Source organism: Chenopodium quinoa, unplaced genomic scaffold, assembly GCF_001683475.1.
Source record: "Chenopodium quinoa cultivar QQ74 unplaced genomic scaffold, ASM168347v1, whole genome shotgun sequence".
NCBI lineage: Eukaryota > Viridiplantae > Streptophyta > Magnoliopsida > Caryophyllales > Amaranthaceae > Chenopodium > Chenopodium quinoa.
The window spans coordinates 528,830-554,083 of NW_018745026.1; the positions used below are offsets into that span (position 1 = coordinate 528,830).

General features: G+C 34.2%; 1 protein-coding gene, 2 long non-coding RNA genes and 1 pseudogene across 15 annotated transcripts; 2 read left to right on the forward strand and 2 right to left on the reverse strand.

Annotated features, from left to right (window-relative positions):
- Positions 1 to 466: 466 nt before the first annotated feature.
- Positions 467 to 12,125, reverse strand: LOC110709064 (phosphatidate phosphatase PAH2-like). Of its 5 annotated transcripts, none has more exons than XM_021887277.1 (13): positions 11,701 to 12,009; positions 10,340 to 11,115; positions 9,173 to 10,189; positions 8,318 to 8,877; positions 8,142 to 8,215; positions 7,039 to 7,123; positions 6,407 to 6,493; positions 6,242 to 6,314; positions 5,022 to 5,065; positions 2,397 to 2,525; positions 2,210 to 2,308; positions 1,348 to 1,478; positions 467 to 887 (listed from the first exon to the last, which is right to left on the reverse strand). In XM_021887277.1, exons 2-12 carry the CDS (start codon positions 11,013 to 11,015, stop codon positions 1,425 to 1,427), a joined length of 2,898 nt encoding a protein of 965 aa, XP_021742969.1. In that variant the 5' UTR covers positions 11,016 to 11,115; positions 11,701 to 12,009; the 3' UTR covers positions 467 to 887; positions 1,348 to 1,424. The 5 variants fall into 5 exon arrangements, with proteins under 5 accessions (XP_021742969.1, XP_021742968.1, XP_021742967.1 ...); XM_021887276.1 differs by having other exon boundaries at positions 10,325 to 11,115; positions 11,701 to 12,006; XM_021887275.1 differs by having other exon boundaries at positions 9,173 to 11,115; positions 11,833 to 12,125.
- An 809-nt stretch (positions 12,126 to 12,934) lies between these two features.
- On the forward strand, positions 12,935 to 16,510 carry LOC110709066. 4 transcript variants are annotated; one of them, XR_002508828.1, is made up of 9 exons: positions 12,935 to 13,090; positions 13,723 to 14,715; positions 14,801 to 14,941; positions 15,042 to 15,334; positions 15,417 to 15,465; positions 15,578 to 15,640; positions 15,728 to 15,838; positions 15,911 to 16,056; positions 16,136 to 16,510. It is a non-coding gene; the product is annotated as an uncharacterized LOC110709066 (long non-coding RNA). The 4 variants fall into 4 exon arrangements; XR_002508830.1 differs by having other exon boundaries at positions 14,077 to 14,715; XR_002508827.1 differs by having other exon boundaries at positions 12,935 to 14,715.
- A 1,276-nt stretch (positions 16,511 to 17,786) lies between these two features.
- On the reverse strand, positions 17,787 to 20,820 carry LOC110709067. 6 transcript variants are annotated; one of them, XR_002508836.1, is made up of 4 exons: positions 20,609 to 20,820; positions 18,881 to 18,976; positions 18,715 to 18,788; positions 17,787 to 18,605 (listed from the first exon to the last, which is right to left on the reverse strand). It is a non-coding gene; the product is annotated as an uncharacterized LOC110709067 (long non-coding RNA). The 6 variants fall into 6 exon arrangements; XR_002508835.1 differs by having other exon boundaries at positions 19,057 to 20,820; XR_002508833.1 differs by having other exon boundaries at positions 17,787 to 18,429; positions 18,527 to 18,605; positions 18,881 to 20,820.
- Positions 20,821 to 23,966: 3,146 nt separating this feature from the next.
- Positions 23,967 to 25,039, forward strand: LOC110709047 (annotated as a pseudogene).
- Positions 25,040 to 25,254: the final 215 nt, after the last annotated feature.

A 25,254-nucleotide genomic window follows, 5' to 3' on the forward strand; every position in this document is an offset into this window, starting at 1 on the left:
TGGTTAAAAAGGTCAAATTCGACCATGGCTGAATTTGGCCTTAAAAATCTTGAACTTGTTTTCCGGTGACGGAGTCACCAAACCACCACTACCCTCCCAGCGAAACCACCGCCTCCGACGAACAAACCATGAAGATGACTATTGACGGCGGTTGCGAAATTTGTGTTTTCTGAGAAAATATGAGATGAAGGTTCTAGCTTGAAGAAGAAAAAAAAAAAGAGGAGAGAGAAAGAATTTTTTAAAAAATAAAAAAAAAAAACTGTGACTAGCCGAACACATATAAAACTTTTTTTTTTTTTTCCTTATATGAAGAATAACTCAAAATTTTCAAATCAAATGCAAGGAAAAAGTTTTATACTGTAGTAATAAAAAGTAAGGTTTTAAACCACCTACTTTAAAGAAATCAGGATTTATGTCTTTTGATTTACAAATCACCCTTTGCGGTATAACATCCCGTACACCCATATAACTTGTAAGAACAAAGATTCTCATATAACTAGTTTTTAAAGCTAATACATCCATACAAATTTACATCCCTCTTTCCCCTCCAGTTCGAAACCGTGTTTCCCTGTAATCCTATACATCAGTATGCTACCTATTGTTTTTGTTGCTTTCGTAAGAAATAAATGATGACAGCAACAACAGAAGTCGTAGATCGATTGATTGCTTCTTCATCTTTCATTATATTATTCTATATAGTAAAACTTTGTGGTAACTCTACATTCTGTACAACAGTCAAAACAAAGACATTGACCAAACAAGAGAAGAAGAAAACTATTATACACATTCTTTGGCAGTTCTTCTCTCATATGATATCAACTGAAAGTGCATGAGCCGACTCCTGCGTGGATAAAAATGCAGAAGATTTAATGTTGTCATTTCAGAACCTGCAGAAAATTGATTCTCAGTAAGTGATTTGAATCAGTATGTACTACTCATTTAGAATGTAAGACTGCATATCCACATTTCTTTAATCTACCATCTATATGCTAAGGAAATCAAAAGCTCATGTTCCTAGCATTGTTTGATACACTAAATAATTTTTCAATTTAGGATAGCATTTAAAATTCCACTAATATAAGAAGTGATCGGTTAAACGTCAAAATAAATAGTTTGTGCCAACATAGTAAAATTTTCATTGGATGGCCAATAGATAGTTCTATATATTGGTAATATTTATGAATCTGCATGTAATATTGCAATGCAAATTTCCTTGCATCCATGGCAAATTTACTTGGGTATATATGCATGTAATTTCAATATTTAGATATTTTTTTTACCTCCTACTAATAGAACTGCAAATTTAAGATGATTAATAGAGGATGAAAGAAGAATAGCACACCTTACCTGTTGGAGTAACATGCACATATATTCCTTCCTATTTTAAAGCCAGACTAACTGTCAATTTATAGTACGCAGATCTTTCAAATGGCATCTCGAGGTGGTAGTTTCCAGAAGTTCCACGAGTTGTAGTCCTCCTGGAAATAGAAATGTTTCAGACATTGAAAACTAATTCAAAAATCCACATCAAAGCACATTTCCAGCCTAAAACTTCTTAGAATTCTCATATTCATCCCTGCTGTAACTTAAAACTGAGTTGTAAAACAGTGGTTTATGACATCTTAATAAGAAATTTGTCTGCTCAAAAATAAACCCAGTTAGCCAATGTCAAATCTAAGGATTCTTTAGGAGGCGTGCTTAATCAAACTTCAAAGAATGGAAATTTAGTCCTTGCATCCTCACAGCAATTTAAAATGAAATTTCAATGCAAAACACATCATGGGCAAAACAATTCCTAAGAGTAAAAAGTAGAGCAAAAAATTATAATGATTTCTGTGTTTCCTTTTTTAATTTTTTTTTCTTTTAAATAAAACATACTTTAAGCACTTTCCTACTCAAATAATTATAAAACACATATCCTCAATTACACATCACCACATTACTCCCCCCCCCCCCCCCCAAAAAAAAAAAAAAAATAATAAAATCCAAACAGGCTAACAGCCGGATATATCCCAAATAGCATCCCTAAACCCCAAACCACCACCTCTCTCAAATCCTAAAACTCGCCATCACCACCCTTATAGAGTATAGACATAGTAATCACTAATGACATTAACACTTTCAGCAATTAATAATGGACTGAAAAGACAACTATCAACAAACTATCAAACCATCTACCAACAATTATCATATTAAATAAATAAATAACCTGTTCATGAAAAGTTGTTGGAGGAAACATGTCATGTACAAGAACATGGAGGGATGTATAAGATTTTGAGTCCACTCGACGGTTCACAACAACCTGACCCTGCATAAAACAAATATTATGTTATTAGATACTAATGTCCCAATTTATTTATTTTCTTGTTTGGTATTAATGCAAGAGTAAAGTCTACCTTGGGATTAATGGTAAAGATCTTCCCTCTAGGCATTCCAACTCTAAGATAGCTTAACTCATCAGTGTCTCTATTTCCAAACCCGGCGTAGAATGGATTGTGATCTAATGGAAACAGCACCTTAACATCCTATATAACCACCATTGCAAAATCCACAAGCAACATTTCCCCATCGATGATTAGTTACACATCATAAATTTCAAGACAAGTATAACTGTGTCCACATATGCAATAGAAACAGAATACAATGCCAAACAAGAAAAGCCTTAAAATCAAATTCTTAATCAGATTGGTATTGCAGAGTTAAAAACATAGAGCAGAAGTTCCCCTCCCTCAATACTTTTTCTTATCAGGTGAAATTTAAGGATGTTATGGTTTCCTTGAAATGGAAAGGAGGGCAGCTGAATCCCGATTCACTAGCCAGATAGCCCTTAATTCTCAATCTTTTCAGAAAAAAGACTTGGATTGAATTGGATTTCAACCTGATATAATAAACAATACAGAAGAAATGCAATGCTCATTGTTTGGAGATGCACCAGGATGATTCATTTGTATGGAACTGAGACCAATCACATCAACAAATTTGATACAGGGGCATGAAAAATATTCTTGATAGCAAGGACAGAGGATGAAGTGTTGTTAAGCTAGATTTTTTGTTCGATGACAGAGTTTTAGTTCGATGTCAGAATTTTTTGTTCAATGACAGACACAGATAAAAGTTGCACAATGGTATTACACATCGCAAAAATAATGGGATCATCCACTTAAATTCTATTCTACCCAAAAATCCTAAATAGCAATAAGATTTATGCAAAAAGTTCCAACCACGTTCCAGTCTTCCTAATTCAATTCTTCCCTGATGCATGGGCTAAGCACCAGACAACAGGAAAGAATAGGAAATTCAGTAATCAGCAAAGGAGTACACTCAGTCTCACAGTTCTATCTAATCAGTGAACATTTAAATCAATCAATCAGCAGCAAGACATGAGCAAGAAACAGAAACACAAGCTAAATGTTGTTAGTCCCATGAGGTCTTACACAGAACATCCAGTTTGAGTCTTAGTGGCTTATTTTTTTTTTTCTTTTTTTTTTCCAAGAAACAGAATTTTCATAGATGAAACAGAAACAGATTAATTTATAAGTTCAGACGCCCCTAAAAATATCAATGGGAAAAATACAATTATCCTATCATGCTTTATGTATCACCAAGATGTTCCATTCCAATTTAACAAAATCAAATCAATAGCCAATGATGACTCAGCAAACTTCCTGCCATCATTCCTACTAAGACGTACTTCCTCCGTTCACAAATATTGCAACAATTACCATTTTAGGAAGTTTCACAAACATTGCAAAATTTCTCTAATTCTCTATTTGCAGATATTTTCTCTCTTTCTCTTTCCTCATCACATGGTTCTCAATCTTTATTCCTCTCTATCTCTCTCCTCTTCTTAAAATCCGTGTCCCATCCCCATGTTGCAATATTTGGGGAACGGAGGAAGTACATTCTGAGTGGGACAAAATAGAAGGCCTCTTATTCTCCCATGGCGCGTAAAACAATCTGAGATTTGTGTCAAGCTTGGGTAAATATTGAGCTGTTAGAGGTGTTAAAGCCTTAAGGGAACGAGACCATATCAGACCACCTCAACCAAGCCCAAGATGTGCTGTACGGGTGACCAAAATAATTACATGATAACAGAAAAGTAAAGCCCCATGTGTTTATACTCAAGTTTGCAACTTAATGGACATAACCCAAACCCCCAATGCACTATAGCCAATGCACTATAGCCATTGTTTTTCACCTTAAATAAGTTTCACGAAAAATAATTTCAGAAAAGGGCCAGTACCTTCAGTTAAAACAACCATGTTAAATTAACAAATAAAAAAGTTCAGGAAAAGTAAACATGAGTTCAAATAAGTCAAAATAAGGAGTTTTAAGAGATAAAGAATGAAACTAATGCAAAAATATATAGTAAAAGCTTATGCTTTCACTCCAATATCAGTTTGGCTCATGTCATGGGATGTGACAAAATTTTACACTGGTTGTCACTGGCTGTCACGTAAGGGATGGAGGAGGAAGATTTATGTCAATGACTACACGGAATAATTAAATTTCGTTCATGTTAGCCGACCCCACTTATGGGATTAAGGCTTTGATTGATTGATTGATGCTTTCACTCCAATGTAAGGATAAGAATTACTTCGTACAAATTAAAACATAAACATGGAACACACAAATGGATGGATTATACTTCCTCTGTTTACTTTTTGACAATCTTTAGACTTTCATGCTTGTGATGCACAAATTTCAATCAATAATATCTTTAATTATTAATAAATAAAAGTTACAAAAAAAATTTATATCATGGAAGTATACATTGAGATAAATCTAATATGATCCAACATTTTTTTCCAAGTATAAATCACTAAAAGAGTCAAAGTAAATTATGTGGATAATGCAAAAGTCAAAACGTTGCCAAAAAAGCACAGAAGAAGTACAATCATAGCATTATCCACATTTGAAAGCAATTACAAATTCCAATATGGAGAACAATGAAAAATGAGGCTTATGTAGAAAAATCAGATTTAAGTACGAATAGATGCAGAAGTAGTCAAGGAACAAACCTCCAAGCATGCTATCTTGAATTCATGAGGAGCTCTTCTAATTACTGCTCAAAAAAAAAAAAAAAAAAAAAAAAAAAAAAAAAGAGTTATACAGCTAAAATTGCATAACAGTAAATCACTAAGTTACATAAACCTTGATGTCACACATAACAATGATACTTCAATACTATCCAAAATTACTACTCCCTCCATCCCTTAATACAAAGCCTCTTTTGGTTTTTGGGCGGGAATTAAGAAAGTGGTAAATTTTGTAAAAGTAATGATTAAAAGTACATATGTGCATGTGGGTTAGAGAGACATAGAAAGAAAGAAAAAAGTACTTGGGAATAATTGAAGAGATAGAGAGAGAAAGTGTTGGGAATTGATGTTAAAAGTACAAAAAAGTAATGGAAAAAAGATGACAACTCATAAAAAGAGGGTAATAATGTCAAAAAATACAACCTTTAAATAGAAAGAGGCATTGTAATTTAGTTTACCCAAAAAGGAAATGAGGCTTTGTATTAAGGGACGGAGGGAGTAGTTATTAATTGTATTGGTCTTATCTTACATAATTGTGACATGTGGCTATGTTCTACGTCTTATGCAAACAAAAAAAGTTACTGCCAAGTTGTTCATTCCTGACACCATCTATCCCATTCCCACCCCCTCTCACATCAAAAAGAAGAAAGAAATGAGGGACATAAAGATTACATACATCAATTGAAAAATGAAAGAATGACCTATTGTTATGATAGCATTGTTCACCATTATTTCAATTTCAAAATGGCTACCCTCCTAGTAGATACATAATATCACTTTTCTTCTTTTAGTAACAGGTTTACAGCAACCATCAGCATTTTTATATTTCTGTTTTCTTTACAAATGGTAAACTTTTAGAGAAGGTGTTGGGGGGGGGGGGGGGACTTAAATATTAAAGGTGAGAACACCCACAATCACAAAGACCACAACACTGACAACTGACAACACAAGAAAAAGCACCATAGGCACACATAGCTAGGGAGAAACCTGAAAAAGCACAGCAGAAGCCGACATATATATGAAATTTGTTTTTTTTTTTTTTTTTTTTGAAGACTATGAAATTTGTTAAATATACTTATGTTACTATCATAACCATTTTTTTAACTCCGTAATAATCTACTCAACATAAGTTAGGCAGTCAACGATACTGGACTATTTATAGCACATACAATGTATAACCCAAATCAACACGGGAAGCTAACCTTCTCTATATAAAGAAGGAAAAAGTCCATCTGGAGAGATTAAGACAGGACCCTCCGGTAGTGCTTTCCCATCCTACCAAGATTCAAAGCAAGTTTTCTCATTGAGAAGGGAAAAAATAATCTCTCATTAGACAAAATAAATCAATACCCTGGTTCAGCAATCACCTGTTTAAGGTTGAATAAGAACTGCCGAGTGTGATAGGCTTGTGAAATGGAGCGAGCACTAAGGAAAAGAAGTTGATAACCATTTTCCTGCAACAAGAGAACATTAGTTAAGTAATCTAAAATTATGAATCACCACATCTAGCAATGAGAAGGGAAGATAAAATGTTTAATCTATATAAACCATCTAGCATACCGACTGAATACATGGCACTTGTGTAATATTGTTCCATCACCAAGAAGCAATTGCTATTATAACAACTAGGGTGTGGTAAAATAACCAATGCTTATCTGGTATATGCAGTAATTACCACTAAATAACATTGTGCTGACCCAATGCTCAATGAGTCTCCTATCTATGAAAGGATGCAGTAAGTTGAACATAAAGCAACCTCACTACTAGAAATGGAAAGAACTACCTTTTACAAACCCCCTGATCCTTGGTTTAAAAAGCATTGACTAAGAAATTACTTCCCACAAAAAAGAGTAGAGAATAATTTAATGAGATTTTAGCTAAAATGTTGCCTACTATATGTGAAAATTATTGAAGATTTTCCATAAATGAACTTTCAAAACAATAGCTGAATAAAATTATCACAAAGTGTAAAATTATCACAAAGTGTTGTGTGACAAACCTTAATAGCAGAGAAAAGATGTGTGACACCAGTCTGAGACCAATCTATTCCCATCATTGGCATGAACTGCCCAAGAACATCTGATCTGTATGGTGAATGTCCAAATGAAAGAGTTACAAATGATAATGACAGTGGATGTCAAAAGATATTGTAAGTTCAAAATAAAAAGCTCAAGAAAACAACAGATCTACACATCAAACCCTTCAGAAGATGGAAGTGAGGGGTGTGCATGGTGATAATTATAAACAAGTGTCAGGCAAATTGCAGGGATCATTACTGTTAAATGTACCTTATTTCTTTACTAAATAGAAGACGTTTTGGCCACATTTATTTGTAACAAATAACAGTCATTAGTTACACCTTTTAATATCAATGTAGAACTGTATGTCAATTAATACATTGATACTACATTATATATAGTATACATTGCCAATGTATAACACATGTTGGCAAAAGTTGACTAAATTCTTGTGTATTAGTTCACATGCCTCATATTTTGAAATAGGAAAATTTGGATATTGAACCAAATGCATAGTAACACATTTTACAGCAAGGATAATCCGTCAAATAATACACCAATACAGATTATTTTTAGAAAGAAAATTGTATACCACTGAAGTAGAGTCTAGGTCTCAGGGCCAAGTGTATCATGTATGCATCCAATTTGTCTAGAAAATTACATAATTGACTAAGAGCATAAATAGAAATTTCAATGCCAAACAAAAACACTAAGGATTTAAAAATTACAGCACATGAAACTAGTTGAAACCTGATTTAATAGACAACAATAAGTCTCTTAAAATTCACAGATAAAGAACAAGCAAACTAAAGTATACCAAACCCTTTTTTTAGAAAATAAGTTGAACCTGATTTAAAAGGCAGCAACAAGACTCACATAGTCCACAGATTAAGAACATGCAGCTAAAGTATACCAAACCAATTCTAAAATCAATTAGCAATTCACATGTATTGATGGCTGCATTCAGAAAGAAGACTGAAAGGACATGCATTCATGATACTTTAGAATGAAGCAATAATTGTACATGAATTATAACAGAAAAAAGGGATTAGCTAAGTATCAGTATTTTTAAATTAATTCTTACTTAGTAATAGTCCCATCAACATCTGAGACCACAATCCGTGCATTCCATTTCCACAAAAATATTCTTGCCTCAACCTGTTCAAGTCAGAAAATAAGTTCAGTTGAGAAACAAACCCAACAATGATGGTGAAGGAAGATAAAGCAGAAACAAGAATAAAAATTATCAATTAAGGTAACCTTCTGCTCTCCAAGCATTGCTGTTGAGAATGTGAAAGTCACAACATTCTTCCCTTCCTTTAGATTAAGGGATGCAAGCTGTTCAGAAGTGGGAAACTTTGCCCGTATCTTCTTTTTCATTGCTCTGGGATTAACTGCATCTGAATTTCCAGCATTATCTTTGAGGCCCTCGGCAGGAGTTTCAGAGCTAGAATTCCTGTTTTGTATGCTATTTGATCTCTTGAATGAGAAAGGCCATAATCTCCAAGAACCATTTTCGGAATTCATAGATTTCTGTGTGACTCCTTCAGAAAATTGATTATCAACTTGACCAACAGCTATCATGCCTTTCGGTTCCAGCATTGGTACCTTTTCCTGTGAACCTATTGCTGAAGCAATAGGCAAAGCTGCATCCCATGGAAAATAAAGACCACCAATTCTGACAACAAGCTTATCGTTTTTCAAAATATCAAGACCGAGAGATAGAAAATTGTCAGTATCCAATTTTTCAGCGTTGAATGCTTGAGCAGCAGCTTCGTAGCCCATTCCTTCAAATAACATGTGTCTGCAGAGGGATACCTCTGCATAAATAACATTATAAAGTGATTCATTAAATTTTCAAAACCTATATAAATCATACAAAAATATTCATAATAGCTATAAATTTTGTTTTTTGATTCATTATAATACAAGAATCGGGTTCAGAGATAATGATTTGATGTATAAAATTATTTAGGATGACACAAAAGATACCCAAAGTGGTTCTGATCAGATAGCCATATGTCAGTTAAAGCGTGTTAAAATATAGTATGTCCTTTTTTGAAGTATATTTGTTTAGTATTGCAATGAAATTAGCAATTGTCTAATTATCTTTACCTACTGCAGGATCAGAAATGATGTTTTTGATTTCCTCTGATAACTGAGAGTTGTCAGTTAATAAGCGTGATTGTGCTACTTGCTGTGGACCTCCACTCAAGCCTGAAACAGCTGAAACATCATTATTGACCATCTTAAAAGCTTCAAGGGTTGAATCCAAGGAACGACTAACTGACTGACGAGCATCACGTGATGGATCATCACCATCAAACACCATAATAGGTAAAGATTCTGCTACTGGTGCCAAGGCCTTCTCTTCAGCATCATCATGAACTTTTGAAATGTTTATAGGGCATGACATTCTATTTGAATTCATTTTAAGGCTTGTATCATTGATAAGCAGATTATCTTGAGCAGGATTGCATGTCTGATGATGTGACTCATATGTGAAAGTTGTTTCTGGCAGTCCTCCTTCACTGCTTTCTAGTGAACCCCCTGATGATGAGGTCTGAATAAGTTCCACTTTCTCCACCTTAGAGTCATCAAGATCACTAAAAAGGAATTGCTCCTCGTTATCATCTGAAGGTGTTACTTCATTAATTATGTCTTGAGTAGGATCTTTAGGACTTGAAGAAAGAGCACAATGTTTCACACAAGTAATAGAACTTTCCTGCTCTGAACCTAGAGGGAGCGAGTTTAAACCACTGGTACCAGCATAAAGATCCTCTGAGCTCAGCTCATTCATTGAGCCAGTTACACTTTTACAAGGCTCTCCTGTGCTGGAGTACTCTAAAGGAACCTCACCTACGCTACATTGATGAGAGGTACCAACCACATCTGTAACATGAGAAGTAGAAGCATTCCATAATGTATCCTCATCTCCATTGCATTTGCCAATATTTTCCTGCTTGCCATTTATGGTATTAAAAGGCAGTTCAGGGGAAGCATTGCCTTCAACTATTTCACTTGCCACTGTCTGTGCATTTGGACTAGACTTGGAAACCTCGGAGAACTCACTCACAGAAATTTGGTTGTTTTTATTACAGCCATCATGAACTCCATCAGATACATTTGATCCTACAGCAGTAAGATCAGCTGCAATGTAAGATTCCTCAAGGGTAAACTCCGCAGAATTTTCAGGGTTTATCAAACATGAAAGTTGAGTATCAGTTTTCTCAATACTTGATATAGGCTGCAGGCAATCAGACATACCTGAAGTAACATTACCTTCAGAGGATACAGAAGAAGGCTTTTTAGTTGCATTAGAAACACCGGCACTTTGGTTTTTGCCAGGACGGAGATTAGTTGTCCACCGTACTTCTAATAAATCCGCAGCAATCTCAGCACGCTCCAAAGAAACACTGTCCACTTCGGCACTAGCATTTCCATCCCGGAAACCATTCTCCTTCATCGATCGTCTACCAAAAGGAAGACCAAAAATCCTTCCCCGTCGACTACTATTGGTCCGAGCTATAACCTTTCCATTACTTCCTTCAAGTTCAGAAATCAACTCTGTCCGGTTAGCATCATAGTTGCAGCTCATAGACTTTTGTGTTCTCCAACTATCAGAGTTTACTTCTTTCTCATCTGGAGAGGAATAATATGACTCTGATTCCCCTTCTGCTGCATCAACCTCTTTAACGAAAAATGCTTCCCCTTTATGATCCAAATACATGTGGAAATCAGCATCGACTCCATTAACATTAATACTGACTACTCTCTCCGTGGCTTTCAAAACACCTTGAAACTTTCCAAATCGAACATACCACGGGGTCGATTTAAAGCCACCATGTTGCTGCTCCACCACAATTACATCTACTGCACCACCAAAGGGATGAAAGGGGCCAGAGACAGTGCATACACCTCGGCTAATGTAACTTCCTAATCTCCCCACAGCAAACATTTTCACAAATGAAATTCAAATTCCGCCCCAACCTCGATTACAATCACTGGTAATGTATACACCCAAATGACGATCATATGAATCTGAAATAGGTATATAACTACCCCAAATTCAAACTATAATTAGAAACCCAACTAAATTTCAACGAACCAAACAATCACCAACTTCTCCCAGTAACAAAAATACTTGTGATTTTTCTATTTAAAGGAAGATTTTAGCTCAACAAAATCAAAATACCCTATTCAAACCACCTTTCAGACAAGTCAAAACAATCAATGAAATTCTACCAGATTTCTCATCAATTTCAGAGTTTCAGCTAAATTAAAAGAAACCCAAAATTCATCAAAAACCCAATTCAGATTACTATCCAAACAATTCAAAAAATCAAATATTACAGATTAACAATGAAAATTGACATACCCACAATGGAATAAAGAAAAAGTAGACAAAATAAAGAAAACCCCAGGAAAAAAAATGGAGGAATATTCGGTTTTAATTATCCGAATGTTCAAAATGCCAATAATTAAACATGATCAAAGCTTTTACACCTATAATTTCCTTAATTAGAAATATGGAATTAAATAATTAACTTTTTTTATAGTGATGTGATGTTTATAATTTCATAGATTCAAGAGCAAATTGCACACTTCACGTAAAAGCGCAAAAATGCAACAAAAAGACTAACCTCATGAAAGATTTGGAAAGTAATCCAATTTCCATGCAAGGAATTTATGATCTATCAGAAAATAAAAATACAGAAATTCTGGGAAAATAGACTGAAATTTCTGAAGAAGAAGGAGAAGAGGCAAGAATTTACCGGTTGGATTAAAAAAATAAAAAATAATGAAACAGGAAAATTCTGGTAGACACACGTCAGCGGAGTTCATGAATGAGTTGGTTAAATCAAACAGGAAAATCGTTTTCTGATGTTTGCAGTTTTGCTTAAGGTAATATATGAGTGACTGAGTTTACTACTACATAGTAAAGCAAATAAAAGGACCTAAACTTTTGCAAATGATCAATCTAGTACATGTATAGGTATCAAATTGAGCAATCAAGTCGGGTTTAGGCTGGGTTAAATAAAATTTTGAGTTAAATTCGGTTCATATTGGGTAAATCGAGGAAATTCATGTTCATCAGGCTGATGCGCGAAATCAGTAAATCAAGGGGCAAAGATATCATATCCCAATTAAAGTAGGGGGCAATATGGTCGCAACGCTCATTAATGGGGAAAACGTCTAAATGACATGGCAGACGTTCTTTTTAGTCAAACTATGAAACTAACGCTTGACTAGTCAATGTTCTAACGTTCGTCTTTTAGCAAATTGTTCTAACGTTTCTGGTTACTTTCCCAATCTCTAAAATAGGGCCGAGCAAAACTACCCGAAAAACCGAAAACCCTAAAAATCAATCCGTAACCGTTCCGAAAATTAGGGTACCCGATCCGATGACCATAACGGTTCGGGTACCCGTTCCGATAATTTGTTATCGGGTATGATTATGGGTATCATTTTAAAATTAACGGTTACCCGATCCGATCCGATAAGCATTTTTTTTTTTGCTTTTTTTTTCCCTACTTAAATCTATTAATATATATCTAAACTTTTACTTTACTTCATAATCACTTTATAATATCAATGATTAGTAATATTATTAATAATTTAGTCAAGATCATATGGTATAGTTTTTAATTAGTTGTAAATTATATCATAATAACTACATAATTAAGTTTAATTATCATTATTGGATATTTTATTGGGTACCCGATAACCGATCCAAAAATCCGGGTACCCGAAATCCGGGTATCCAAACTTATCGGTTTCGGTTATGGGTATCACTTTTAGTGATTTTGGTTATCGGGTACTCGAGCCGTTAGTACTAACGGTACTGGTACCCGTCCCATGCTCACCCCTAATTTGACATTCTCACCGATTGTTTCTTCAGTGGCCATAACTTTGACGTTCCATCGTCGGTGATCAATTATAAGTGAAATTGAGGTTCTTGAGGGTTATGTGGTAGTCGGAATACAACCAAAAGCCGCAAGAGCGGCGTCCGGTTGAATTAAAAAAGAAAAGGTTAGTGGAACTAAATCGCACTGAATTAATGTGGTATTTTGTCGAAAAGTAACTCAAATTGCGACATTGTGCTCTTGCTATGGCTTCAATTGAAGACCATTTAGGTTTATGGTTGTTATCGTGAATCAAATTTTGTTGTTTATATGGATTGAATTGAATACCGATTGTGTTTCTTTAAATTCTTGTTTGTGCTCTTGCTATGGCTTTATGTTGATGGAGATTATTCTGAAACAAAATATGTTGTGAATTAAATAGCTTAGATTTTGCGAATTATATAGCTTAGCTTTTGCGAATCAAATAGGTTAAATTGAAGACATACTGTGTTAATGTAACTTGTTGTGAATCTAATTTCGTCGATAAGTAGCAGAAACTGTTTGTGTTCTGGCGATGGGTAGTAGTGAACATCATCTGTGTTCTGAAACTTATTGTGAATCCAATTTTGTTGAAAACCAAACAATTAACGTTAATGAAATGTTATGAATTGGAATTTGAGTTTGCGATTCGATTTGCAGCATTAGAACAATTTCTGTATTTTTTTTTTGGTGTTATGGTTGTTTGTTCTCAAAATTTTCAATGTGTATTAATTAAATTGGTTGACTATTAGTTTGATTCTAGTAGTTTGATTGTATTAGACGCAACGGATAATAAAATTTTACTCCAAATGATGCAAGATAGCAAACACGTATTCCGGGCAATGTTCAAGATAAGTTCTAAATCACACCAAGATACTCTCTGCCTGTCAAACTTTCGTTTATGATGTTTTGAAATCTACCAGTAGGATGATAGTTTGACTGTTGGTGGGAAATTAAAAGCTTAAGGTGAAGTTTTAAAGGAGTTTTTTAAGGCAAGGTCTAAGGTAAAGTACAATGTGTGTTGTTTTTCAAGTTCAAGTAAATGTTATGATGTTGTTATTTTTTCCATTTAACGTATTGTACCCAAATTCAATAGCCACCAAACATTAACTATCGAGTGGAGAGTTTTGCCAGAATCTATCATACCTTTGAATCACGTAGGAGACGGTGGGTTGCCGAAATGGGATTTGGAGGGCTATTGTATTTATCTGGTGACATGCATCTTCCAAGGCAGCTGGGGTACTGGTTAGTGACCCGAATGGATCCGATTAGTAAGATGTTACAACCCCGGATGGAAGGTGTTTAAGGTTGTCTAAAAATCAAGTTCATTGGGTTCTTGGCATCCCTAATGGACTAAAGATACTTCCATCATGCAAAACATTAAAGAGGGTACAACGGGAGAAGGTTAAAAACATAATTGCAAAATACGGGACAACACGGAATAATGGACAACCAAACGTCTACGATAAAGTAGGAATTCCAGTCTACCCCGAGTTATTGGAGAAGCTTGAGTGTTATTGGGAAGAGAACGAGGAGGAAGAGTTCAAGATGCTCTTCTTATTGTTTGCTTTCGAAATGTTGTTTTGTCCTACTTTGTCCACTAGATTGTCTTCTGACTTGGTACCTGCTTTGACATGTGCTATGGAAGCCGTTGAATATGATTGGTGCACTCTGGTGCTATCCAAGCTGCTTTCTAGTGTCCGGTCCTTTGCTCGTAGATTTTATTCTTATGGGCATGCTGGTGGATGTGGTGGCTGCATTTTATTTGTCGTGGTACGATCAGTGTATTATGTCTATGTTTGTAGTTGTTGGCATTTGGTTTTAATGTGATTAATAAATTGTTGAGGGTATGTGACAGATTTTTTACTTGGACCGGCTTGATAGGGGAGGCTGTACAATGGGGTGTTTTCCCTAGGTTGAAGGTCTGGACCATGAAGGAGATAATGATTGCTAGCAAGGAGACAGATCACCCAATGGAGGTGATTATGGATGCAAAGGGGTATATGATATTATCTGTTAACCAGTTTCATTTTACAGTACTCTGTGTTTATTTATATTCAAGCGTGTGTACTAACTGGTACAATTTGGTGTGTTGATAGACCCTGGATGTTGCTTATGGTGAGATTCATCCAAGGCAGGCTAGAGCTACGGATGGACCTGGTCCTGTAACTAAGGTTGTTATTGAACATGATATTGATTTCACAGCGACTCCTAGACGTCGTAGAGGAGCGTCATCATCAAAGATCCCTCGCGAGGAAGCTGAAAACACATACGGAATAGAAAGTGCAAGTGTTGTTGCTGTTATTTCTGAAGAACCGAATCAAACACAAGGCAAAATATCAGTTGTGTCCGATGCTTTATCGCATGTTGGTTATGTAGATGATTGGTGAAGGTAAAAGCTCTTTTGTATATGAATGGTTTCTTCCCTTGCTAAGAGTTCGTTGCTCATTTTATTGTTACCTATGTGTCATCAGGTTTCTACCTACAAGAGCTCTCTCCCTGCTAAGAAAGATGATTTTGGGGGTAATATTTTCAATGGGAAATGTCGTGTACTTGGTAGTAAATATAGACTGTTTATAAACTGTATTATGGCACAGTTATGAGGATAAACAAATATGTTTATTTTTTTTTACAGATAATGAGAGCTTCTAACTATTTCATGATGGGTGATTGGCCATTAATTTTATCTTCTGCATTTGTGAGTTTTAAGTTCATGCAATTGTTTCCCTATTTCTGTTGTTTATTATAGTCTTAATGTTAATTGCTAATTGTGATTTGGTGTTAGCTTCAGGTAGTATCGTTTGATGGACTATCAGATTACAATACCGTGATTCTCCCTTCATTGTCTACATTCATTGGAAATCCCAGATGTTCTGTTCTATTGGTTGTCTCAGAGGTGAGTATTTCTTGTTTGGCTTCAATAATGGAATTGGTTGTACTTAAAAAACTATTTATTGGCTTCTTCTAGGTTATTCTACAAGACCGTTGAAGAACCTTAAGTTTTGATCTTGCTTTGTACCGGATTTGTATTGCGTTAAAGACAAACTCCCGATATGAAATGATGTTGTAATCTGCTTACTCCATAACATGAGATATCAGTTCTATCGTAGACCTGTAAGTTGCTTGACCTATCTATTTTGATATTAGGTTCAATTTGATCACTTAATCACAGGATATCCTTCTCTGTGACCAGATGTTGAACATACAACAAGTTTATCACGATATATTTGTTTCCTGCATGAAAAAGGCCTCACTACTTCCAAGCTGTCAAGGAACATGTTGTTGGTACAAAGGAGTCGTGCGTAAAACAACTGCAAAACGCCCCCTAACTTATTTGAGCCCCCTTGTTTATGCTAATTTAGGTAATTCTATAAATATTTTATACTAGGCAACGTATGACAACTTGTATTATTATTTCCTTTTTTTTATTAGAGTTGTATTATTATTTCTCTACTGTAGTTTATAATTGAGGCATGAGTTTTACTCACCCACACACACCATGTATTTCTCTACTTTAAGTGTGATTTGTTTCACTTATGAATATGTCGTACCGGCCCTTGAATATGAACTTTAAGTGTGATTTGTTTCACTTATGAATATGTCATACTGGCCCTTGAATATGAATAAGGCCCAACCGAACTATAAAGCCCATCCAACCCATCCAAAGTGAGCCAAGAGAAGTACTCCATAACACTTGCCCATACTTCAATATCATTTAGTTAAAACTTTTCAACAAATACTCATATCATTGGCCCATAATATTGAACCATTAAATCGGCCCAAGAAATCTAAATTACATTTGGCATAGTTTAGGAGTAATGAGTTGTTATCAGAGGCTTTCTGAAACGACCATAAATTTGGACTAAGACAAAAGGAATTTTTGGACTTTCTCAAAATCTACGGAGCTTGAATAGTTTTCTTTTAGGGGCCAAATATGTTTAAACTAAGACATAAATTTGACCTAAAACTTATTAATTATCAATTAATTTAGATGTTTCATTTCTATTTTTTTTTTATTGACAAAGGGAATTTCTATTTGTTGGGTGTAGACTTACAGGAAATGATGAGCTTGAAAAGAAATACTTTAATTATCAGTAGTGATTTAGGTTGATTAGAATATTACTGTCCATTTAAGGGTGATAATTGATAATTAAGTGTATAAAAAAAGGAAAAGAATATACTGCAGAGGAGTATATAATTACATACTCCATACAGAGTAGACAACTAGAGTATACTCCATTTTGTAAAATCTAGAAACTTAAAAAGCAAAGTGTAGTAGCTAGTATTGGGGTTATTGAGTATAATTTTTTTTGAGTTGGGCTTTAGGACTAAATTTCTTTTTGGGTTGTACCAGGGGCCAGGCCCAGTAGGCCCTACTGAAGGTCCGCCCCTACATTAGTGGTATTACAAAGGAACTTGCTATAAACACTACAACAAAATAAAGCAAAGGTTACACTGAAAAACTATTGCCTAATATCAAAAAAGTGTTGCCTTGTAGCTAAGGCAACACATATGAGGCGTAGTTTATGCCCCCGTTGTCTATTCCTAAGGCAACACATTTTAGTTCAAAGGCAACAATTTTAAAAGCCAAGGTATAATGATACCTAAGGCAACACTTTTACAAAGGCAACAAAAGAAAATTGTTGCAATCTTAGAAAACAATTAAAAAAATGTTTTCTTCTATAATAATATGCATCAAGCTCTTTATCTGTTGTATTAGATAGTAATAATACAATATTGTTGCCAAAAAATCTGAAAGACAACACTTTAAAAATTATTGTATATGAAATGAAAGAACTATAATGAATAAACGTGTGAACTGAACAATGGAAGAAAAATTAATCTAAATGGAAGCTGAACATCAATATAGATGTAAAATTTTTTATATCATAACGCATGTGAACACATCTATCAAAATCCAAAAACAATATCCAAGTAAATATACTACACAATGTGTCTACCCTAAAAAAGCTAAATAGATTCACAAACTAGTACATTATTAGTACCACTAATTGTTCGTATCTAATTGTATATACATTGGAGGGATTGTAACGTCCAAAGCGGGAAACAAGTCAATTGACTATAGACAATCTAAAGCTCCAATAAATCAACTCTCTTTCTCTGTCTTCAATATATATCTTTCTTCCATGTGCTTTACCTGTAATACCAATCAAATAAAAAAGTTAAAGAATAATATAGTTTTTCAAAATTTAAGATAAATAATTGAAATTCTAAACAAAGAATTAAAACCTTTGGCAGCCTACAATGTCATATGACAGGAATCAGCTTCACCGTAATTGAATAAAAATGTTAGCTTCACTGTAATTCAATCAGAACCACTTTACACTCAGAGCTCAACGTCAAAGAAAAAAAAGGTATCATTCTTACCTCTCCTGGTCCAAGGAATAAAAATATATGTTCAGCCAAGGTGCCACCAACTAATTTCAGTGCGAAAAGAATTCTTGTTAGGACAATAGATGTAGTCCCCTATGCAGAGAAGAATAGAATTGAAAGAAAAAAAAGGGGGGTTAGAGCTGACACAAAGTAAATTATTACATAAAAACGTATCTATCTCATTACATACCTGAATATCACCATTGAACTAACACACGATAACTTGTTGAGTATTTTGAGAGCAGCTTGAAGGCATTATGGTTGGTAGTCTTTGAATTTCAGTTATAAATCCAATTAAATTTTAAAATATGAAAGGATACAGATTACTTTAAATAATGGAAATTATAATCATAGACAGTAGTAAGTCTAGTAACAAACCTGTATAACAAGAACTTTTCTCCATAGTTCTGCTTTACTGCACTCATGAACTCCTCAAGAAGCTCATCATATTACTACAAAAAAAAGTTATGTAACCTCAATCTATAATGTAACGAATTTTTCATCACATGTATCAAAGAAAAAAAATTAAAAAAAGCTTTACAACCTTCCAAGTGGCTCTTCTTTGTCATAGACCAATGTAGAACTCATCGTTAAGCATTTTCTCGCTGTAAGTCCTGACATCAGTGGTTATTGGCAAACACTGAAACAAGAGAGGTAGGACGAACCTTCTCAAATTATATATTCAACATAATAAATTCACAAAGGATCTATTTTGCTTACCCTTGATGGACAAACTCCTCCAAGTGTTGTTTAATGAGCCAATTTTTCCACAAACATGTTCATTTTTACAACTATGAAATCACACAAGTTTTACAATAATAATGATCTATTTAGAGCTAGGGCACATCTAACCACCTGACAACCAAGATAACCGAGCCCCAAAATCCGTTTATAATCTGGCACAACTATAACTTGTATGGTTCTCTCAAGCTAATTTCTGAAAACATCAAGAATTCTTCTCAATCACTTCAAGTTTAGAAATGTACCAAAATCAAGCATTTGTTTACAAAAGACACCAGTATTTCCAAATCCACATATTAATTTAAGAAGTAATTTGTAAAAAATTGTAGGGAAAATAGAATAAAAATAAAAAAGAAAAGGCACAGTATTCAATTTAGCAACCCTACCCAACTCAATGCAACAACCTCACATAGGCATCAAGAGAACAATAATAACTTGTTGCGATAGAACCAAGTTAGCAGACCACAGAAATTTCTAGAAGGCATAACTTTCAGCACACAATTCCAAATTGAGAAATTTTTGAGCCTAGATTGGATAACTTTGCAAGATCTATAACTTTTATGAAGGGGCTAGGGGCTAAAAACGACTGTAGGTCCATAATTTTGGGACGGATAGAACTGCAGCTATGGGGCAACTGCAAAGTAACAATAGCAGCAATACAACATGGCGACAACAACATTATTACATGCAACAATAATTTCAGACAAAATACAGTAGCAATTGAACGGAAAAACTATAGCAGCAATGTTAACATTCAAGCAACAATAATACAGAGTAGACAATAACACTAACTCAGCTTTTTCCACATAAAAGCAATGCTAACACCAAACTCTCACACACAATCCACATTCTTGAACATCTATGTAGAATATGTCTTGATTAAAGAAATTAGTTAATCGCATGCAAATTATTCCATCTAAACATTATTGTACCAAATTGCATCCAACAAAATATTGTATGTGAATTATTTCCATCAATAAACACATTAATCAAGTGGAGATGTCAATAAAATGGCTACAGATCTTAAGCAACAATTGAATGTACAACAGCTCATATATTAACGAAATAAATGCAATTCTGAAATCTAACATTACTACGGTATCTACAAGCAAATTCAAGTTAAGCAGGATAAATAATGACTATATAATCTGGTCATTAATTTCATAAAGAAGGTGGGCTGAGCTTGTAATCCTTTTTTCTTTGAATTTTGATTGATAGAAATCAATTAATTAATTTCATTCCTAAAGATAACTTACACCAATGGCTGATCCAGAAAACCAATATTATCAATTCCTAAGGAAAAAAAAAATCGAGAAAACCAATATTATCAATTCCTAAGAAATTAAAAAACCCTAACTCTCTAATTTGATAAACTAAATAACAAATCATCAATTTCAAGCAACATCCACACTAACTTGATAGATTAAATAATATAAACAAGTAATTTATGCACAAAATCAACCCAACAACTCATGTAGAATAACAAATCAAAAGCTTAAAATCAATAGTTAAGTATGAATACGAAATTAACTTGTCTAGAGTGTGGCTGTGCGGTGGCTAGAGACTGGAGTGCGGTGGCTGGAGACTGGAGTGCGGTGGATGGACGGTGCGGCGGCAGGTTGGCACACAGGTAGCAGCGGTGGCTGGCAGTGGCAGATTACCCATTGAAGAGAGAGAAGCGTTTCTCGCTGAGCTTTTTTTTTTTTTTTTTTTTTTTTTTTTTTTTTTTTTTTTTTTTTTTGCGTTGTTAATTATGAGTAACTGATTCTTAGTGGAAAAACCCAAAAAACAATTCACCATTTTCGCGGTAATTGATTGTCTTTATTTATTTTATTTTATTTTTTTGAGATAAAAGTTCTACAGTAATTTTTATTTTTTTAAAGAAAGTTCTAATTTTTATCTCTTAATTATGAGTATATGAGGTTTTTTTATTTCAACTATTAAAGAAAAAAAAGTGAGTTTTTTATAACTATAAAAGGTATAATTTTTTTTTAATAAGGATAATGGTCTAATTTCTATCTCTTAACGAGTTTTATGTTATGATTTCTATTTTTCTTACAAAGTACTCTGTGTATTTTGAATATTTGATAGGTAATTAGGTAAAGGGGCCCTTCTACCAAGGCCAATCAATGCTCAATTCCTTGTAAATTATTTTGATCAATGTCTCAATGAGTTATAAAGGTTAAATAACTTCATATTATTTATAAAATAATGTGGCACATTGATTACTTTTGAAAACGATAGTAACTCGCCCTATATTAAATTAAATCAGTTTTAAATCATATTTTCATATCTAAGCTTCCTATTTCTGGTCAAGATATGTCAATTATAGGAATATACAATTTTATCCAAAATTGTCAAGATAAATATACGGGCTTCTAAAATAATCTTCTAATTGATAAACCAATACAAGGTGAAATTCAAATAGAGTTGTAAATGATCTATCTGTACCAATTAGGTTTCAAACCTAATAGTATTGTACTTAAAATCATATAAACATGATGAGCCTAAATCATTTCATTCTACAACTAACTTGTTTTACCCGAATCGCTTATAATTAACCTGCCACAAGTTTTAACTTAAATTTTATTGTGTATAACCCACCAAAAGTTTAACTGAAATTATATAAACCCGGCCACCCATTAGAACCGTTTTTACCTATAAGTCTATTACCCATTATATCCAAACTATTTACAACAAACCCACAACCTGTTTAACCCTAACCACTTTAGTGTGACTCATACTATATGGTACATTAAATTGTCGATAATTCAACACCAATTTGATTTAAAAATAATAAGTTGATAGGTAATGATAAGAATGAAAATGATAATGATACGATGACCCATGAATGACTTAATGTGATAACTCAACGCCCCTGAAAACCTAAAATCATTGACACGTTTGGTATTTTGTTTTAAAAAAAAATTAAATACAAATTTTGTTCAATAGTTTTTTTTCCTTTATCAAATACAATTTTTTTTATAATTATATATGTTGTTAAATAGGTATTATAATATAATGCTTTTATAATATAAACTTTTATATTTTTATATAGACAACTATTTGATTGTTGTTATCTTGTAGGGGAACATATGAAATAAATGTTGTCTTATGCAAGAGAAAAGACTACATTTTATAATATTGTTGTCTAACATACTCTAAAGCAACACTTTTGCAACCGTTGCATTGTCATGTACTATAGATTGGTATGATCAAGGTAACAAATAAGAATTGTTGCCATTTCATACAAAAGACAACATTTGTTATTTTGTTACAATTTTATGTGTTGCCTATTCTTTTTTTTTTTTGTAGTGAAATAAACTAAACTGTTTCCATTAAATACATTTTAATACACTATTACATTCAACATTAACATAACCATACAATAATGGCCAATAATTTTGATTAAGTGAACATATCAACATCTTCATTTCACAAAGCGCCATGTCTTTGAATTGCTTACGCTGTCAATTAACTCCAACGTGTTTTCCTTCCTGAAAACAACTATTGCTTACGTGGCTATCATCTACAACAGTCTTGGATGACTCGCACACTGCAAACGGGTATAGTCCCTGGCAAATCACACGCCCCAAGTGCACAGAAACTCTGGTCTCGGTTAATATTACCACGTCTGGAATAGTTAACTCCACTGGGCCTTGAACTCTTCCACAAATGTATCTTTTGCCATGCTTTTGCAATTCCACACCAACCATTTATTGCGGCCGTAGATTGATTCCGCTGTTACAACATCAGTGTATCCTACTGTCATACTAATATTGATTTTTTTGCCGTCTAATAGGTTGCTAGTGTGTAAATTGGATGAAATAGTTAATTGTTGTATTGTACAATGGTCACTAGAAAAAAACAGGTGCTTGTAATCACTGTAACTATTGAATTTGATGCAGTGGATTTCCAACCGTAAGATTGGTGGTCTGTAGTTGAGGTTTAACATTACTTCCAAGTAAACTTGAAATACTTTCTGGGATGATTTGTTCGGATCCCACACCACCTTCACCACCATTTTGCGACTATCCATTCTAGGGCTACCTTCAATCCAGCTAGTAATAGAGCTAGATCGGAAAAATCCGACAAATAGCCAGGTGCACTACTAGAAATAGGCTAAATTACGACGGACATTTTTTTCCGTCGTTAAGGTGGATATTTACGACGAAAAACATTTCGTCGCAATTTAGCGACGGAAAATTTCAGTTACGAGGCATTTTCCCTCGTAAAGTTTACGACGGAAATAAATTTCGTCGTAAATATAAACTTACGACGGAATATTCCGTCGTAAAGTAATTTGCGACGGAATATTCCGTCGTAAGTTTATATTTACGACGGAAATAATCATTGTCATTTTTGAAAATTAAAATTGTATCCTTGACCTAAAAAAAGGGGGAAAGAAATGCAGAGAGAGAAAGAGAAGCAGCGGCAAGAGAGAGAGAAAGAGAAGGAGAGAGAAGAAAGAACGAGGCGGCCCTGGTTTTTCCGGCGACGCCTTGGTGAACGAAAGAGAAGGAGAGAGAAAGAGAGAGGGAATTTTTGGAGTCGTTGCACAGAAGAAAGAGAAGGAGAGAGAAAGAGAGAAGGAAAGAGAAGTTGCCGCCGTCGGTGACCCAAACCTCATCCCTCCGTCACGCAACTGTCGCCGTCGGTGACCCAAACGGAGCCGACATTGTAAGAGAGAAAGAGGACGAGTAGGAGAAAGAAAAAGAGGTCGAGAAGGAGAAAGAGGGCGGCTGAAGGGGCGGCTTGTGTCCGTCGTCGAGCCTCCGTCGCCACCTTACCAGGTCAGTGTACACCTGTTTTTTTTTTTGTTTTTGTTTTTTGTTTTTGTTTTTTTTTTTCATTCGAATCTGACTCCGACCTCCGGCCTCCTCCCCTAAATTCTGTTGAAGAAAACAAACAATAAACCCCAAAATAACCCCTTTCAATCACCCCTAAATTCTGTTGAACTTCCTGAAGAACTCATCTTTTCTGAAATCCTTCCAAGATTGCCGGTAAATTCCTTAACCCGCTTCAAATCTGTTTCAAAAACATGGAATTTTATTATCTCCTCCCCAAAATTTCATCAATTCCCATCTCAAATGCACTATTTCAAACCCTTTTGTGCCCTCAAATTGTGTGTTTATTAAATCTGCTTATGATTTTTACATTCTTAATTATTCTGCATATGATAGATACCCAGATGATAATTATGATGAAAAGGGTTTGATTAAGGTTAAAAGTCTTCATTTTGATGATAATGGTGTGAATACTTTCTTAATTGGTTCATGTAATGGGTTAGTATGTTTTGGGCGTGGAACTGCTTTTAGTAAATTTGGCTATAACTTTCGTGTTTATAATCCAATAATGGGTCAGTTTCTTCATGTGTCAGATCCTTTAGGGAATTTTCAAGGGAAATTGATTTTTGGGTTTGGGTTCGTTTCTTGTAAAAATGATTATTTGATGTTGGTTGGTGGTCTTCAGAGGAAGAGTTATAAGAATTTTGTGTATAATTATTCATTAAGGTCTAATGATTGGAAGAAAATCGGAGCGTTTGATGAAGATGAGTTTTCGATATATTTGGGTGGTAGAGGAGTATTGGTTAATGAGACATTGCATTGGCTTACAACCCAAGTTCGAAGAACGAACACTAAGTGTATAAGTGGCTTTGATTTGGTTTAGTTTAGTTTACTTTTTTGTGGGGTGAAGATATCAAGTTTAGTTTAGTTTAATCTAATAAGCACATACTTTTTTGTATAAGTGAACGAACACTAAGTGCTTGGGGTGAAGATATCTATGGTGGGGTGAAGATATCAAGTTTAGTTTAGTTTACTTTTTTGTTTTGTTTAATATGATGTATGTTAGATTACTTTAGTTCATTATAATCTATGGAGGAGTGAGGGTTGAAAATTGACATATGTGCTTATTTCTCTTAATTTCTATCCTTAGGCACTTAAAAGCAATTGATATTGGAATTTTAGAAGAAAGAACGAGTCCATTTGCTTGAAAACTTAGAAAATAGGCATGGTTTTAGCCATATAGGCCAAATTTGGATGATTTTGGATGAGTGAGGGTTGAAAATTGACTTATGTGCTTAATTTTCTTAATTTCTATCCTTAGGCACTTAAAAGCAATTGATATTGGAATCTTAGAAGAAAGAACGAGTCCATTTGCTTGAAAACTTAGAAA